This window comes from Alligator mississippiensis, chromosome 3 (genome assembly GCF_030867095.1).
Source record: "Alligator mississippiensis isolate rAllMis1 chromosome 3, rAllMis1, whole genome shotgun sequence".
Classification (NCBI taxonomy): Eukaryota; Metazoa; Chordata; order Crocodylia; family Alligatoridae; genus Alligator; species Alligator mississippiensis.
The window spans coordinates 158,300,227-158,316,593 of record NC_081826.1 but is presented as its reverse complement, the minus strand read 5'-3'; the positions used below and the strand labels follow the sequence as shown (position 1 = coordinate 158,316,593).

Below are 16,367 nucleotides of genomic sequence, written 5' to 3'. Positions count from 1 at the left end.
TCAAGGCCAATACTTCATCTTTATAATCGTGCCATCCAGGTCTGATTTGCCTAGTATTAATGAAGCCTTGCATAATTCTACTGGACCATTATACCAGGTGCCCTCTTCTTCTGCAAAGGAGTTATTAGCTATTTTATCATCAGTTACTATGGTAAGTGGACAGGTAAACAGGTTCTGTACCAGGGCTGATAAAGTTCCTGGACAGTTTTGCAAGGCTGAATTAACGTTAGAGTATATCAAATTTAAATGTTAATTAATTACATAAATACCAGGTTCAGTTCAGACAGACATGCTACATACTTATTCATTCAAACTATAGAACCTTCTCTTGTACTCAATGACAATTAAGATGGCTAAGGAATTATCCCACTTTTCTGGGATACATCTCCCTCCGTAAGCTCTTCAAAGCAAGCAATTGCTTTTTCAGTTGAACTTCTAGCTACTGCTATTTCCAGCACTAGCACTGCCATCAGGCAAATCAAATTTAATCTTCACTATAGAACCAGTTATTAGAAACACTGTAGCCTCCTAGAGCAGTTTGAGAAAAGCCATTATAATCATTATGCTTAACTTGGTCCCATCTTCCCAGAGGATCTTGCTATATTTCCATATCTCCCAACATTCTACCCACATTAGCAGTTTGCAGCATCAGGTTTAGGGTGAAACTGCATTCACATCAAAAGATAGTATGCCTACTGTTTTTCTTTTTCTTTTTTTTTTTTTTTTTTTTTTAAATTCACACCAAATTAGTTTTCTACCTTTGAAAATTCCTCAGGGTCCTTTATGTCCAGTGAGCGTGCAGCATATTCTAGTAATTCTTCAGAATTCTCCAGGGCATTACTACATTGGCTAAGTTGATTCTAGGGTAAGAAAATAGAATAGGTCCATGCATTAGTATTAAAGAATAGCCTGTTTAATTGTTATTAGAGAACTAGCACTAAGAAATAGGGAGTCCTAGTAAGAATTGCTAGACTTTGCCATGCCCTATTAATATTGATGAGATACAATCAAAAGAAGAAAAAAAATAAAAAAAAATAAAAAAAAATCAGCCACTCAAAAGCATCAATTCTTTTGATAAGAAGCAGTATCTTTATCCATATAAAGTGTCAGCCCCACAAATAAAGTGAAAGAATGTTTACTTTAGTTCAGAAACTGGTAAACAGTGTTACATGCAGAAAGCTATATGGGTGCTATCCATTTACAGGACATGCATTCCACATAAACAGCATATTTCTATAAAAATGAGAAACCTTAATTTTCATTTTAAATTTTGGAGTTATACCTTTAGGTAATTTAGCAACCTGGATTATCTTAACTGTACTGCAGGCAAAAAGGGGGAGGATACAGGACTGTCAGTTGGGAATTCCATGCTCAAATTGGCTCAAATCTCCAATCCACCATTAACTTATTGTATTCAGTCTGCTAGTTATCAACATATGAAGTGCCACTTAACTATTTTTTAAGATTTATATAGTTCTTTCTCTCCTTAAATACCAAGTATAATCAGGTTGAACTGTACAGCAAATATAGAGCATTGGAAACTTTTCAGGGCAAAAACTAAAAGGTCCAAAAGAAAAACACTTTTTTGTTGTTTTCAAATAGAAACCCACACTCCCAACACCTCCCACATCAGTTTTAGAACCAAATGGTTATTTTTGTATTGGCCAAGATTAGCCTTTCAAAACAGCATCCAGTGAATGGTTAAAATAAATAAATAAATAAATAAATAAATAAATAAATAAAGTCTAAGATTTACCCCAGGGTTGACCAAGTTCTGCATGGCCAGGGGCTGCATGCTGGGCAGACCAGAGATTACACACCTGCACCCTCTTTGCCCCATGCCCCAAACTCCCCAGGCCCCTGCAGACCAGGGAGGTTCACTACAGGGCTGGAGGCAGGAGAGCAGGAGAGCCCAGAGACCCCAGCAGCAACAGCACATGTGATGGAGGGAACAGTGGCTAGGCAGGAGCTCATGCAAGTAATGCAAGCCTTTTCTTCTCTGTCAATACAGCAGGCCTCCATTCACTCACATGAGATAGTTGCTGACACATTATCTTTGACAGACCAGACACAGTATTGTGTACCACTGCTGAACAGCAGGGTGCTAACAATAACAGCAGGCATTTCAACAATAGTATGGTTTAGCTAAGGGTATCTTCAAATAGTTTGCCAAGAATGACACAGCAACCCAACATTCTGCTGATTCTTGCTACAGTGCTAAACTAAGAGCAGTCATTTCAGTTGTAATGAGGAATTAGAATAGGCTGCTTATTTGTAGAACAATAAGTTTCTTCCCGCACAGGTTTTAATAGTGAAGTTGCAATTTCCCACCTTCGCTATTAAGGATTTTCATGTATAAAGAGAGATATAAAACAGGTTGCCACTCGCACTGCACCATGTTTTAAAATTTAAAGTGTTCCATAACATTAGACAGTTTATAAAAATTTCCTCGTTTTGTTTAAGATATGGAACAGGTTGTGCTCTGGTCAACACAGCATCAGGAAGATTCCTCAAATAAATACAGCACAAGCTCTCCAAAGAAGTAACACAAAAAATTACAGAGTACTGCTTCCTCCACTCCAGTGATTATCTCACTCACTGCAACCTTAAAGTAAGTCACGCTACTTGAAGCTGTATTTTTGTACAGTTACACTCCAAAGATGTGTTCAGCTGATAAATTAAGTCCACAAAAAACTATTGTTACACTAGGCTACACCTGTTTTTAAGAAACACTTAAACAGGATTAGCACATGTCCAGGTTTTCCTGGACACGTCCTCTTTCTTGGCCCCATCTTCATGTCCGTGCAGGTTTTTAAAACGCAAACAAATGTCTCGGTTTTTGATCTGCCTCTGCTTTCCCAGGGGCTAGCAGCTTCGGTTACTTGGGGGGGGGGGGGGGGGGGGGGGGGGGGTGAAGCTCTCTGCACGTGGGACCCAGCAAGCAGCTCTTGGGTAAGAGACAGCGCATGTGCAGGAGCTGCAGAGGCAGGGAATAGGCATATCACTGCCCCCTCCATGTGTCCTTTTTTTGATACTGAAAATATAGTAACCCCATCCAGAGATCTCTGAAGTTCATCCTATTCTGAAAAGCAATTCTGTGAAAAATAGCATCATAGGATTATACTCTAAGCATTTCAAGATTCATGATCAAGTTGGCTTCATTTCTGACTAAGACAACTCCTCGTCTTATAAATTTGACAACAATATGGCTGAAAGACAAGCTAGGCCTTTCCTGGCTTCTGCATTAGTCGTATGCGACATTCTACCAGCACTCCCCCACCCCCTTTCTGACTTTAAGTAGCAATTTGGTCATATAATATGTAGGTTTCAGGTAACAAGGTCTTGGTAGAATAATAAAAGAATGACAAACAAGCTTTCACAACTCAAAGCCATTCCTTACACATGGTGAGATTTGGCCAACAGCAGCGATATCAATTAATATGGCCAGGTTTTGAGTTTCAGAATGCTTTCTTGTTTGCAAGGTCAGCCTCCCCCCCCCCACCCAACTGCATAATGAAGGGTAGAAAAAGGATATAGAACAGCTCTGACTGGGCCCCCCTCTTGTGGATGCTCACCAGGTAGCTTAGTTTGGATCCTCCTTCTGAGCCACCTTGCTTCCATGTGCCCCTGGGTCTGAACAGGGTCTACACCAGGTTCTCAAACTCCTTAGACCCAAGGCACCCCTCAAAAAAAGAGGGTCACCTCATTTTTCATTCAACTACAAGAAAGCAAAGCAATTGTTGCAAAGAACTCAGAAAAAGCCACATGTCAGAACGGTTTTCACACCAAGAATTTGAAATCTTTGGCTTCATCCTGTGAATGATGTTTGCACACCTAACAGTACTAACATCGTGTAGCACCTTTAAAAGGAACTCAAGGCCAGGGTCACAATCCATAGCAAGTTAGGAGAAGGCAGCAGCAGCACTGAGGCAGTTTGCATATACCTGGTCCTGGTGCAGTCCCCCCCAACAGCTGGAAGCAGCACCCACAGAGCAAGAGTCGAGAAAAACACTGGCAACATGGGTACAACTACCACCTACCTGGTCCCAGCGTGGCCACGGGGAAAGCCCCCCCCTCCTACCCGACACTCCAGAGAAGCTATCCACATTAGGCCAGAACAGCTGAGTTCCTGCCTAAGGCTTGTAACAGGTAGCCTGAAACTGGAGCCAGCAATCATTTGCCAGCTTTAGGGGCAGACATCTCAGGGAGACCGTCTGGTACCACTTTATGGATTTCGGACACTGAAGTAAAGGTACCCAGATAGGTAGTGATCAAGACATGACAGTTGCTCAGGTATACCATGCCCAAAACTCTAGCTTAATCCCATTTGTAGTTGACCCTTCACAGACATGACAAGGAAAGTAACAGGCTGCAGACATGTCACTGGGCTACACCATTTCCATTTGAAAGGAAGGCTATTCAAGTTAACTTGGTTGTTCCTGCTGTATCTCCCAGGTCTTAAGGAGGTATATCACAAGCCATGAAAGCAAACAGCTTATTCAATAGAGTCAATACAGCCATTTTATTAAAAATAATAAAAAGACTTTTTATGGACAAGGTTCCCAAGTTGTCCCCATCTACATAAGAGTAATTAATTAATGTTACTCCTGGGATCCAAAGACCTACAATCCTTACTTCGGTACTAAGCAAAGTAGCTGAAAACAATCCTACAAAGTACTCTATGAACATGACATAACATGAATAAGCTGGTATAGTTGCCAGGAAAATAATTCTCCAGAGATCTAGAATTCAAGTATATCAACCAAAGGAGACAGATGCAGAATTTTTTAAAAAAAACTAAGTTTGGACTTCAAGAAAAACAAACAGGTATTAAGCTAGTTGACAAGCCCACCACAAAATAATTTTTAAACCAGGATAGAAATAACACTGGGTTGTCCCCATGCCCAAAAGCAATGTTTAATATACGTATTTAAAGAGTCAATATTAGAGAACTTGCAGACAGCAAGATTTTGAAGTGTAATAGTGAAGGAAGCAAGACCTATTGAAAGTAAACAACCAGGTAGCAGTCTCAGATGACATTCAAATTAGTAAGGGTAAATTAGTTCTCTCCTTCTGCTGTGCATTAATCCATTCACACTTGCAGAATTCCAAACTAGCCAGCCAATAGAGAGACCTCCAAGATACTGTGGATAACTCAAATGGGAACCCCCCACCACCAATTTTACTGCAGTTTAGAATAAACCAGAACATTCTTATTCGTAAAAAGAATGAGAAAATGGTACTTTAACACAGTATTCCATGGACTAGCATGATTTCTTTTCATAATGAATGTGCAGAGTTTAGCAGAACTAAAAGGTAACAAAGTAGTACAACTGCCAGATTTGCACAATCTGGGGTTTCCTCATAAGAAAGGCTGCTGCTTTCTGGCTGTTCACTGTATATTTAACGCATCCCTTTCTTTAAGTCAGAAAGTAGCCTGAATCTGCTGACCCCAAAGCCATACTTAAAGGCATTTATTTAACAGGATTTTTGGAGGACACCGATAGTTCATTCTGCAGAGTGGATCATGGTGAAAGACTTTGTTACTCTGATTGTTTGGGCAAATTAATCTGCTAATGCTGCCAGACATATTACTAAATTTATTTGTTAAGATTCCCAGAACTTCTCCATGTTGACTTTAATGTTTCCAAAACCCAAATCTGTAGAGAAGTTTTGGATTTAGACAGGAAATGTAGTATGTAAAAATGAATGGTCTGCAGAAAAGTCAATCGAGACCTCTTATTTACTATCATAAAGGGACAAATTGATGAATAGCATGAAAAATAAGGGCCACACACGAGAAAAAGTTGCTAAATGTATAAGTAACTTATGATATTCACTCCCTTGTGACCAATAAGCAGGAATCCAGGTTTTCAGTTTCCCATGGAAAAAAACAGAGGGAAAAAAAACCAAAACATGGATTCCCTGCTTTTGTAAAGAGCTTTGCAGGCTGGTTGAGCTCCAGCCTGCAAGAGTTGTTTGCAAACAGGGAGGGAAATCCCCAGCCTTGCCTGGAGGGAGAGGGGGAGGGGGAGGGCACAAGACTCAGTAAGCCACAGCTGGCTCAGTTCAGCTTCACTCTGCTCCTAGAGCCTGAGGTAAGTGGGGCTTGCAGGTCATGGCTGGGGGGCATCAGCAGGGCTGGTGGGAGCCAGGAGCTGGCCCCAGCCCCACCCAAGCAGGCAGCAGCAGCGGGGGAGCTGGCTCCATGCTGCTTCTGCAGGAAGCTGCAAACTTGGGTCCCTGGCCCCATAGCCCTGGCAGCTGGGGGCCCCCCTCCAACAGGGGGGCTTTTAAGGTTTTAATAATGGATTTTGGGGGTTTGGTACAATTTTTATCAGAGAATTTGTGATTTTTTTTAAAAATCAGAAAAAAAACCCAGGATCCCCGTCAATAAGAATTACAAAAGGATAAAAGCCTGCCTTGTTTCAGGGCATGAATTATGCAACAGACAGTCTGAGATACGTGGAAAAAGCTCTACTGAGAGGTCATCCCTTAGTTGTCTGTTGCAGAGTTTCATCCACCTTCCTAACTGGTTCTGGCCACTGCCAGAGATGATACATAAATTTAATGAAGCATTAGTATAATTAGGTAAGAAATGGGCATAAGCAATCATGTACCACTTGCTCACCATATTCCCTCCCCCCCCCAAAAAAAAACAAAAACAAAAAACCACCACCCAATGTTTATAAACTGCTTAGACTTATTTCACCCATATACCATCTGAAGGACAAAAATATTTCCAATATGAATAGCAAGCCAAGGCAAAGATGAACTTGTCTAAAAGGTCCTATAGGAAGTCTGACAGGACTAGGAATCGACACTCAAACAATTTCTAGTCCAGAACGTTAGCCATCTTCATGATGAAACCAATTCTTGCATTTAGTATGGGAAAAAGTTATGCTTGTAAAGCACACAGAAAAAACCCTGGATGTCAAGACTCTGGATGTCTGTTCCTATAATTCAACCTGAGCACTTCTATAAACTACAACCAGAAAACTATGAGTAGACACCGAAGAAAGCTATCAGGTGCTCTAGTTAGATTACTTCCAGCATTGCAGAAACTCTGGAACATGAGCTGAGGGATTAGCACGCTTGTTTAGACGCCAATATCCAGAGTGTTCTTCCAGCTCCATTATTCTTTAGCATAACTATGAAATTAACCAATTAACCCTTCTTGGTTTTTTCCTCTGCATGCTGGGAACTTCTCAAAAAAAAGTTATCCCCAGGCTTCAGATTTAGCATCAGGACTATGTCAAGTTAAAGTTGATTTTGTTATTATATAACCACTTATAATCATTCTATTGTCATATCATTTAGCTTTTTAAAAGTAAAATAAATGCAAGTCAGTTATCAAAATAAGAGTTTCTTTATAATATTTAGAATGTATGGATGAATGAGTGTAGAGTGACTGAAAAAGCACTGTATGTTGTGTATTCACAAACAAGTTACCATATAAAAAAAAAAAAAAGGGCTCTGAAAGAGCAATTATCTGGTCTGTGCCAGGCGAAGAATGAAGATAAACAGAGGTAAGGTTTATAACTCTGCTGTAATCCTTCAATGGCCAAAGGTTGCAGTAACCTCCTGTTTTGACAAGGCTGAAGGTTGCAGAAACCAGAGCAAGAAAAATCCACCCCAAAAGCCAACAAGGATGTTTAACTGCTTCAATACAGCAGAAAAGGAAGGGGGGGGGGGAGAAACACACACACACACACACACACAAAACTTCATAGCTCATAAACACCCTGACACAGCAGGGTCCATAGACCTGCATGGGAGACAGCTATTATAAAAGAGGTGGGCGAGAACACGGAAGCTTTGGGTCTGTTCTGCACAATGACGGAGCATCGGTACAGGTCCGACTGAGGCCCAGCTCCCTCCTCGCGTTCAGCTTAGCTGGTCAATAAGCAGACTGAAGCAACTGAAAGACTGCTAACACCTTAGCAAGTGTGAGCGTGATTTTAATGTTTTTCTTTTGCTCTCAATAAACGTGGTGTATTGTCTTGTCCCCTGATAAAGAACCTCCTTGTTTTTAATATACTATATGCCTAGTGCATACAACTACAGTAACACATGCATAGTAAAACAACTTACGTTCTTGTAGAATGTATCAGTAACTCCTCAAATTTTGAGGACAAGAGAAGCAAGGCTGGTTCAATGAGCAGGGAGTTAACTGAAACCTGGATTCCATTCCCCGTCTAGCATCAAATGCAACTTCTCTAATCACTTGACCCGTGTACATAGAATCAAAGGGTTGAAAGGGACCTCAAGAGTCACCTGGCTCAACCCCACACAAATGCAGGATTCACTATTACTAAACAACCTGTGGAGTGCTCCATTAATGAGATGATGTACAACAGCACCTCTGAGAGGCAGGAAAGTGCCATCAGATTAGACACACTGAAGACTGGAGTACTCAAGTAATGTTGGGGGGGGGGGGGGGGGGGGGGGGAGAGGAGAGGGTGTCACACGAGTGTCTTAAAAGGTGAACACATACCTTAGCTAGAAGTAAGCATACCTACTGTAAATACTTGATGTAAATTTTATTTTAGATTAAAGCTGAAAATAGTTGCTAAAAATGTTTCCCTTGATGGCAAAGCTTTAGAGAGATAATTAACAAGTAATTACCTGAAGTTCTTGAGTTTTGTGAGCTTGTTCTTGCTTAATACTGTTGGTCATACTCTCCTTCATCTCATCTAGTATAGAATAGAGACCATCAAATTCCTCATCCAGCTCAGCAATCACATTAGAAGAATTAGCCTAAGGAAAATATTGTAATAGAGTTTCAGACTAAACTGAAAGATAAGCAGCACTGTAAATTTTCCCCTAATACACTTTACATGATTACTTCACATTTTTTCATGCCATCCCATCTTCTGAAAGCATTAAAACCTAGTAGTTGGTTACAGCGATCCTCTTCTAAAACAGACTGGAGCATTTAGAGCACCAAGGACCCATATTTGGATATTTTGGCAGTGGTAGATATGGAAGTCTGTATAGCATTTGAATGCAACAATTGCTTATTCAATGTGAAAAGCCCCTCATTAAGACTCAAGTACAGAAAAGGCTAGAGGCTCATAAAAGATGATTACCTAGTTCTTCCAACAAAATGATTGTAGAACATTTTTATCGTAAGTGGTTTTAAGGAACTAGCTAAGCTTCTGGATTTAGCTTGTTACAGACATTTTGAACCAGAAGCACTTAAAGAGATAAAAAAGGCAAAAGAAAAAAAAAAGTTAGAGAAGAAACTACTATGCCACCACCCTAAGGCTTGTCTTATACTGAAAGGAACAGATATAAAAATCAAAAGTCTAGAAAAAGGAATCAATTTTGACACGTATTTGTAGTTTACAAGGGGGGGGCAGGGAAGTAAGGAGACAAAAAGATAAATATCTGATCTTATTTTTATGATCAGATCAAGAAACAAAAGCCAGTACTAGTTACTAGAATACTCTTCTACTTTTAGAAGAACATGGGCTGACTTCAGTGAAACACCTATCCTGAATCCTAGTTTGCACACCACAACAGAAGCTTTAAAAGGTAAATTTCCCCAAACCTGAATTAAATCACAGTATTTTCTTCTCCCCACAAAAAACTTCCAATCTTACAACTGGGAACTGACCTGCCTTCAACTTAGAATATTAGAATCAATCACAAAAACAAAGTACTGTATAACAGGTTTCATTTTATACTTTCAAGAATCAAAAGCAGTTTCATACCGAACTTTTAAAAAAACTGAATAGAACTAATGCAAATCAAGTTAGTCTGGGAACTCTCTCTCCCCAACACGTAAATAAATGTAAAGTTTGTCATTCGGTCATTTATAGATATACATACCTGAACACCTTTTAGAGTGTGGTTCAATGTGTCAATGAAGTTCTGGATTTCATCATTTTTGTTTGCCAGAGTGGAGATAATCCTTTGCAGGGCTTCCTAGGATTTAAACACAAAAAACCCCAACAAATTCAATAAAAAGTACTCAGATGTGTACAACAATATTGCACACCTTGCTAACCAGTCCACCGCAAATGTGCACCAAGTTAAAACCTTGGCTCTTTACCTCCTACTGCAGTAACAGAAAGTAGGTATAACATGCATTAAATTAGGTTCCAAGATGAAATTAGAATTGTGTCAAAATGTAAATCAGATCTGTTTTGTTAAAACTAGAAAGACGAAGAGCAGACAAAGAGGGAGCTCCAAGACAAGCTACGACCAGACAGAGTTTTTCCCATTGTTTTGAGAAGCCTTCTCTACAGTACACTATTGCTTTGCATGTTTTGACTATGTATTGCTATAAATTAAAAGTCTGGCTTAAATTTAAAAGGTTCCCATGCTTTCCAGTGTTCTGACTTTGCTTAAAAAAAAAAAAGACTTCTGTTTCTTCCTGGTCCCTACCTGAATTTACTGAATGCTGTCACAGGGAATCATTTATTTGAGGACCAAAACAAAAAACCCACCACCCTATGACATTCTCCAATTTGACAGACTTATTTCTTTTTTATTCCTAATATAATAAAAGCTTTAGTCCAGGGGTGGGCAATTATTTCAGCTGGAGAGCCGCTTCATGAAATTTTGCCGAGCTGTCAAGGACTGCATGGGTAGCCCCGCCCCTTGTTGCCATCTTGTAGCCGGAAGTCCCTTCCCTTGCCCCCAGAACACTCCTTTTGGGAGGGGGAGTCTGGCCTTGGAACTGGAAGTTGCACTCTGTCACATGGTCTATGTCAGGGGTAGGCAACCTTTTTTGGCTGGAGTGCTGAAAAAAAACCCATGATGTCTACCTTGTAAGGTACTGGAGTGCTGGCGTGTCAAAAAAAAAAAAAAAACTGGGGGTTGGGGGGGTGTGGGGGTAAATACAGCAGGATGCACTGCATTATTAATCATAAACATTTCTTTATGGTAAATACCAGGCTGTCTAAAAATTCTAAACATGGTGACAATAAATAAAACTTCACAGAGGGAGAGAGGCAGGTGCAGGCGGAGGCACCACAGGTAGGCTGGCCAGGCTCTTGGGAAGGTGGCAGCCGAAGGGGAGGGGGAGCTGGGGAGGGGAGCAGGGGCTGCCCCAGAGCTCTACAGATTTGGGTCACAGCTGGGCCCCCGGCAGCAAGGTGGAGCCTGGCATAACCCACACAGCTCCGTGGGATAGGGCACAGCCACCCTGCCCATGAGAGGATGCCACCAGGCAGGGGCAGAATGCCAGGCTTGGGGGGCTCTCAGCTCAGGCTCTGTGCACAATGGGCACAGCACAAGTGGGGCGGAGTCCCCTGGGCTATGGCAGGAGCCCCCCCAAGGCTCTGGGAACAGCTGCGCACTTACCTCTGCTGGCCTGGCCCATCTGGTCCCACGCAGCACATGGCTCAGCCACCGCTTCTCCTTGCCAGTGCCAACTCAGCCTGGCCCGTTGCTTTCCGTGAAGCATGCAGGGAAGCAGCTGCTGGGCAGGCTTTGTTGAGTGCCACTCAGGACGGGATGGGCCCAGCTGGGTCAGCACCAGCAAAGAGAAGCAGCAGCTGAGCCATGTGCCACATCCTCGCATGCTGCTCAGCACAGGCTCAGCCATGGCTTTGCCTCTCTGGTGCCAGCCTGGTCCGTCCCGAGCTGTGCAGGGAAGCAGCACACAGCTCAGCTGACTCAGCCACTGCTTCTCCTCATCTGTGCCAACCCAGCCAGGCAGCATGCAGCAAAGCTGGCCCAGCTGCTGCTTCCCTGCATGCTGCTCAGAATGCAATGGGCCCGGCCAAGTCACCACCAGCGAGAAGTGGCAGCTGATCCATGTGCTGCTTTGGATCGACCAGGACAAGTCGGCAGAGCTAAATGGAAGCCACAGCTTTGCCAGGTGCATCTCAGGCTGGACCAGGCCGGCACCAGGGAGGGGAAGCTGCGGCTGAGCAAGTCCCAAGCAGCACACGGCTCAGCTGCCACTTCTCTTTGCTGATGCCAACCCAGCCAGGCCCATCCTGACCCGAGTGGCACACAGCAAAGCCAGCTCAGCCGCTGCTTTCCCATGTGCCACTCAGGACAGCCTGGGCCTAAGCCAGGAAGGCACCAACAAGGAGAAGCAGTGGCTGAGCCACGTGCCTCTTGGGACTGGCCAGCAGAGGTAAAGGAAGGCAGGACTGAGCGACGTACCGCTCTGGCTCAACCAGGCTGGTCCTGAGCAGCACTTGGCTCAGTTGACTGAGCCTCCTCTTTCTCCTTGCCCATGCTGACCAGGCCTGTCCCATCCGAGTGGCATGCAGGAAAGCTGGCCCAGCCACTGCTTTGCTGCGTGCTGCTTGGGATGAGACTGGCCTGGTCGGGTCAGCACCAGTGAGGAGAAGCAGCCGAGTGGCCCACATCCCTCGCTACTCCCCACCTCCCCTACTGCCAGCCTGGCCCAGGAAGTACCATGGGGCTCCCGGCCACCGGGCTGTTCCAGCAATTCCCCCCACCCCCCAAATCTAATCTTGCCTTACTTTCCACTCGGACAAAGGGGAAGGGGGGTGGGGGATGGAAAGCAGGGTCATGAGGCCAAAGGCCAGAAGCCACAGAGACTTCTAGTTTGGGGCTATGGGGGGGAAGGGAGGCTGGGGGCAAGGTGAAGCAGAGCTGGCCTTGCTGCTCTGCCACAAGCTCCTGCTGGGTCCTGCTGCCGCTGGCTGCCTGATCAAACAGACCCTAGAAGAGCCAGAGAACCCTTAGAAGGAAATGTTCCCGTGTTCCTTTTGGTCAAAAGAAAGTGTGCTGATCTGACAAGTAGGGAAGGTTTTACTGCCCTAGAAACCTCCTAAAGTCCAACAACCTACCAACACAACGGTATGTCTACCTGGTAGACTCAACCCACGTTATTATACATTTTTCTTCAGGTCCCTTCCACCTATAAGTACATGTTTGCGTGTGCTCTGAATGCACATTCACCAAGTTGGTTGAAGGTTATGGGTTTACACCAGAGCTGGGCCAAACTCGGGCTGGAGCCCTATCCACTTTGTAGCACCACTGCAGATAATACCACGCTATTCATAATTCTCCAATTCCCAGAAAAAAAAAAAAATCCTAGGACATCCCACCACACAGAACTATAGGACAAGACAAGAGCTGAAGTCTATCAGCATACCTCCCTGATACAATCACATAGTACTGCTCTGTGGTCTAGTGGAATAGGAAGCAAGATATCCATACTCCCTGGTTGCCAGCCAAAATATTCTTAAAATAGAGGAGTCCTCCAAGCTTCACAGTTGGAAGAGTTTGCCACTGCATAAGGGAAGAGGTACCGATCCAGACTGATCAGGTAACTATATAAATACAAAACTACCTGCAGATACTTTGCTCATCTTTATTTTTTAACTCACTAGAGTCAAATGCTATTATGAAGGTATACCTAAATTTAAATGTACCAGGATCCACCGTTTCCTTAATATTTCTTTCACAAAGGTTTTCTACAGTTTTGTCTAAAATGGGAGTGGTCCTCAATGCCTAGTTACACTTGAGTGCATTATACCCAATATTTTGAACAAAGTTGTTTTCAGTTATTTCTTCAGACTGTTTATCTGTCCAACTGTTTTCCCATTCATTACTGACCAGGAGCAATTGTGCTTGTGTTTCAGACAGCTCACAGTTAAGCCTGAGATCCTATAAGCATAACTGTCAATTATAACAAGGTAGACAAGCTATAATCCTATGCCAAAATGGTTTTATTAAACCCTGTCTGGTTCCAAGTAAAACCCTGTAGGTAAAAAACATTTTAGGGCCATGTACAGTAAGGTCTGTCTGGGGCATAGGTCTATTTCTAACTGACAAGTAGAAGGCTTTTTATAGCCACTCTTAAAATTCAAATAAGTTTAACAGCCAGTATTATTTTCTACTTGCAAGCTACATGTGTTCCTTCATAAACAAAGGAAATTATGCCACCAATTATAAAGTTCAAGTTACAGGAACAATCAGTTATCCAAGAGCCCATCAGAAAAAGTACATAAATGTTTTAAAAGCCTAAAGTTACTTTCTTCAAGCAGGAAGTTTCTTGCTAAATTTGACCTTACCCATATTTTCTATACAATAGGAAGAGAGAGTAGGCCAGAAAAATTCAACAGCAACAAAAATAGAATTTCTGCCTAGCAGATTCCAGGGCCTAAATCATTTTAACAGAAATTAAGTTCTTGTAAAATGCTTTCCAAGCAAAGCATCTTCCAACTGAGTAGTGAAATACAAGATGGAATGTGGTGTATTTATTTCCATCTCCGTTGGTTCCTCTTCTGCTGTCTACAGTTTAAACTCAGACTGTAAAGGAAATTTACACTGGATTTACACTGTAAAGAGAGTGACCCAAGGAGCAATGAAGACTAAGGAAATTCCCTGTGGTGGGGACACCACTATTTAACAGAGGGTTGCAGTGTTGCTTATTAGGTACCCTCTCAAATCTCTCTGGTTATGCTCCTTCAGTTCTGCAATTTCTCTGGCTAGTAGGCCGAGTCTCAATTAGTACAAGCCCCAAGACAAGGTTTAGACAGGTTTTCCATCTATCAAGTCTAATCATGAAAATAAGTTGCAATTAAAATTTGAGAACCACATTTACTACTACTGAATAGTATACTAATGCTCATGAGTGTCAAGTCAAACGTGAATTATTTTACGCAACTCGGATTTCATAGGTAATGTATACAATAGCAGACATGGCAAAACTGTTTTCCCCCATGACATAACAAGTTAAAGGTTAGTAGTAGCCTATGGACTTCATACCGCTTTCTACACTGCGGAGCAGTATTGCTGAAGTTCTACAGAAAACACAAAACATACAAACAATAGTTGTTTTAACATCAAGGTAAACAATGTAGTTTTAGTTTTAAAATACACCTGGCCAAGTTAAACCCTTCATCTACACTAAAATTTAGCATGCATTTGTTAATGTTCAAAGCGCCCCTCTTCACCTAATGCCAAGATGGTTTAAGTGTCATGTACTCTTTCCTCCAAGGATGGTGCGGCACATAACAAGAGAATAAGTTAACATTCCATAAACCACCATGAGACTTCCATGTTTTCCAAGTCACATTTCTGCAAGATTTTCAAACCTGAAGTATGCTTATAGCTTGCCCTGGAAAGAAGGCTTACTGCATGAACGCTGGCAGCATATACTGTATGCTCTTTTTAGATAATGAAGCTTCAAGCCACTGTCCCTTTCCAAACACCAAGGGGAAAAAAAAAAATCTAGTTCAAGTTGGCAGACAGCTGTGACGTTTCTGTGACTGTCCACAGCTTTGCCAAGTTGCAGCAGAGGGTGACTGCCACCACACAGGTCATTTTTAGCAAACCTAAATCCTGTGGACACTGAAAGGCTATCCTGGAAGACTGATCAGCAAATGAAGATGCAGAAGAGGACCACGCAGTAAGTGGAGGCTAGAAGAAAAGATCAGAAGCAACTACTTGATATTAGTAAAAGCCGGCCACTGATGTTTACTAATGACATCCGGTACAAGCCAAGCTGAGAACCGCTGCCCCAGGGGACACACACAGCTGGATTGCAGTAGTGCAGATGCTCCCCCCAAACTGTAGATAAAACCTTAACCCACGTGTAGAAGCAACTGACAGGAGAGCACCGGAGGCTCTGCCAAGACGCACAAAGCAGTCAGATGTTGTTGGACAAATCTGCAGAAGAGACACGCAGCTGTAGGGACGGGACAGCAGAACTAGCGACCAGCACCTTCTACCTGTTTCCTGCACGGTTTATTGTGCTGGCAAACACTTCACGTGGGACTGAGCAAGCCGGCGGGCACGTCTGATTCTGGACGGAGTAACACAGGCGAGTCCCCGGCCTACAAGCAAAGCATCCCGTTCCCCTCCAAAGGGAGAAAACCCTGGGCCGGACTGGACTGGACTGGACTGGGCTGGGCTGGGCCGGGCCGCGCCGCGCCGCGCCGCCCGCGCCCCCTCGGCAGGGCCCGGATGCCCAGCACTGCCGCCGGGTCCGCACCCCAGACAGCCCCCGCGGGCTGGGCACGGAGCAGCGGCCCCGGGACCCCTGCAGCGCCCGTGAGCGGCGGGGAGAGGAGAGTGACTCACTTTCTGCGCGTCCATGTCGGACAGCTCCCGGGCCGCGCGCAGTCAGACTGCAGCCACCCCCCGCCGCGCTGCTTATGGGGCCCCCGGCCCGCCCCGCGCAGCTCGGGGCGCATGCGCCGCTACCGTCACTCACCGCGAACCACCCTATCCTGGGCGAAAGGCTGCGCGCCGGGCCCCGCCCCATCCCGTCACTCACCGCTAGCCGCCCTATCCCGAGCGAGGGGCTGCGGGCCCCGCCCCCTCCCCGTCACTCACTGCGAGCCGCCCTATCCCGGGCGAGGGGCTCCATCCCCGCCCCCCCCGTCCGGGACCGCCGCGAGCTCCTGGCCGCTTTTCTG

The 16,367-nt window shown here is 43.9% G+C and overlaps 1 protein-coding gene across 4 annotated transcripts in view; it reads right to left on the bottom strand.

The window, feature by feature from the left end:
* Window positions 1-16,121, bottom strand: part of FSD1L (fibronectin type III and SPRY domain containing 1 like) — a 53,058-nt gene extending 36,937 nt beyond the window's left edge. For 3 of the 4 annotated variants that reach the window (XM_059724588.1, XM_059724589.1, XM_059724591.1), the window contains exons 1-4: window positions 16,030-16,121; window positions 9,838-9,933; window positions 8,629-8,760; window positions 759-860 (exon numbers count right to left, since the gene is read on the bottom strand). In XM_059724588.1, coding sequence (XP_059580571.1) covers window positions 759-860; window positions 8,629-8,760; window positions 9,838-9,933; window positions 16,030-16,044 — 345 coding nt within the window. In that variant the 5' untranslated portion in view covers window positions 16,045-16,121. Of the gene's footprint in view, window positions 1-758; window positions 861-8,628; window positions 8,761-9,837; window positions 9,934-16,029 lie in introns of those variants that run through there. The other variant, XM_059724592.1, reaches the window with a different exon arrangement.
* Between the last annotated feature and the right edge of the window lie 246 nt (window positions 16,122-16,367).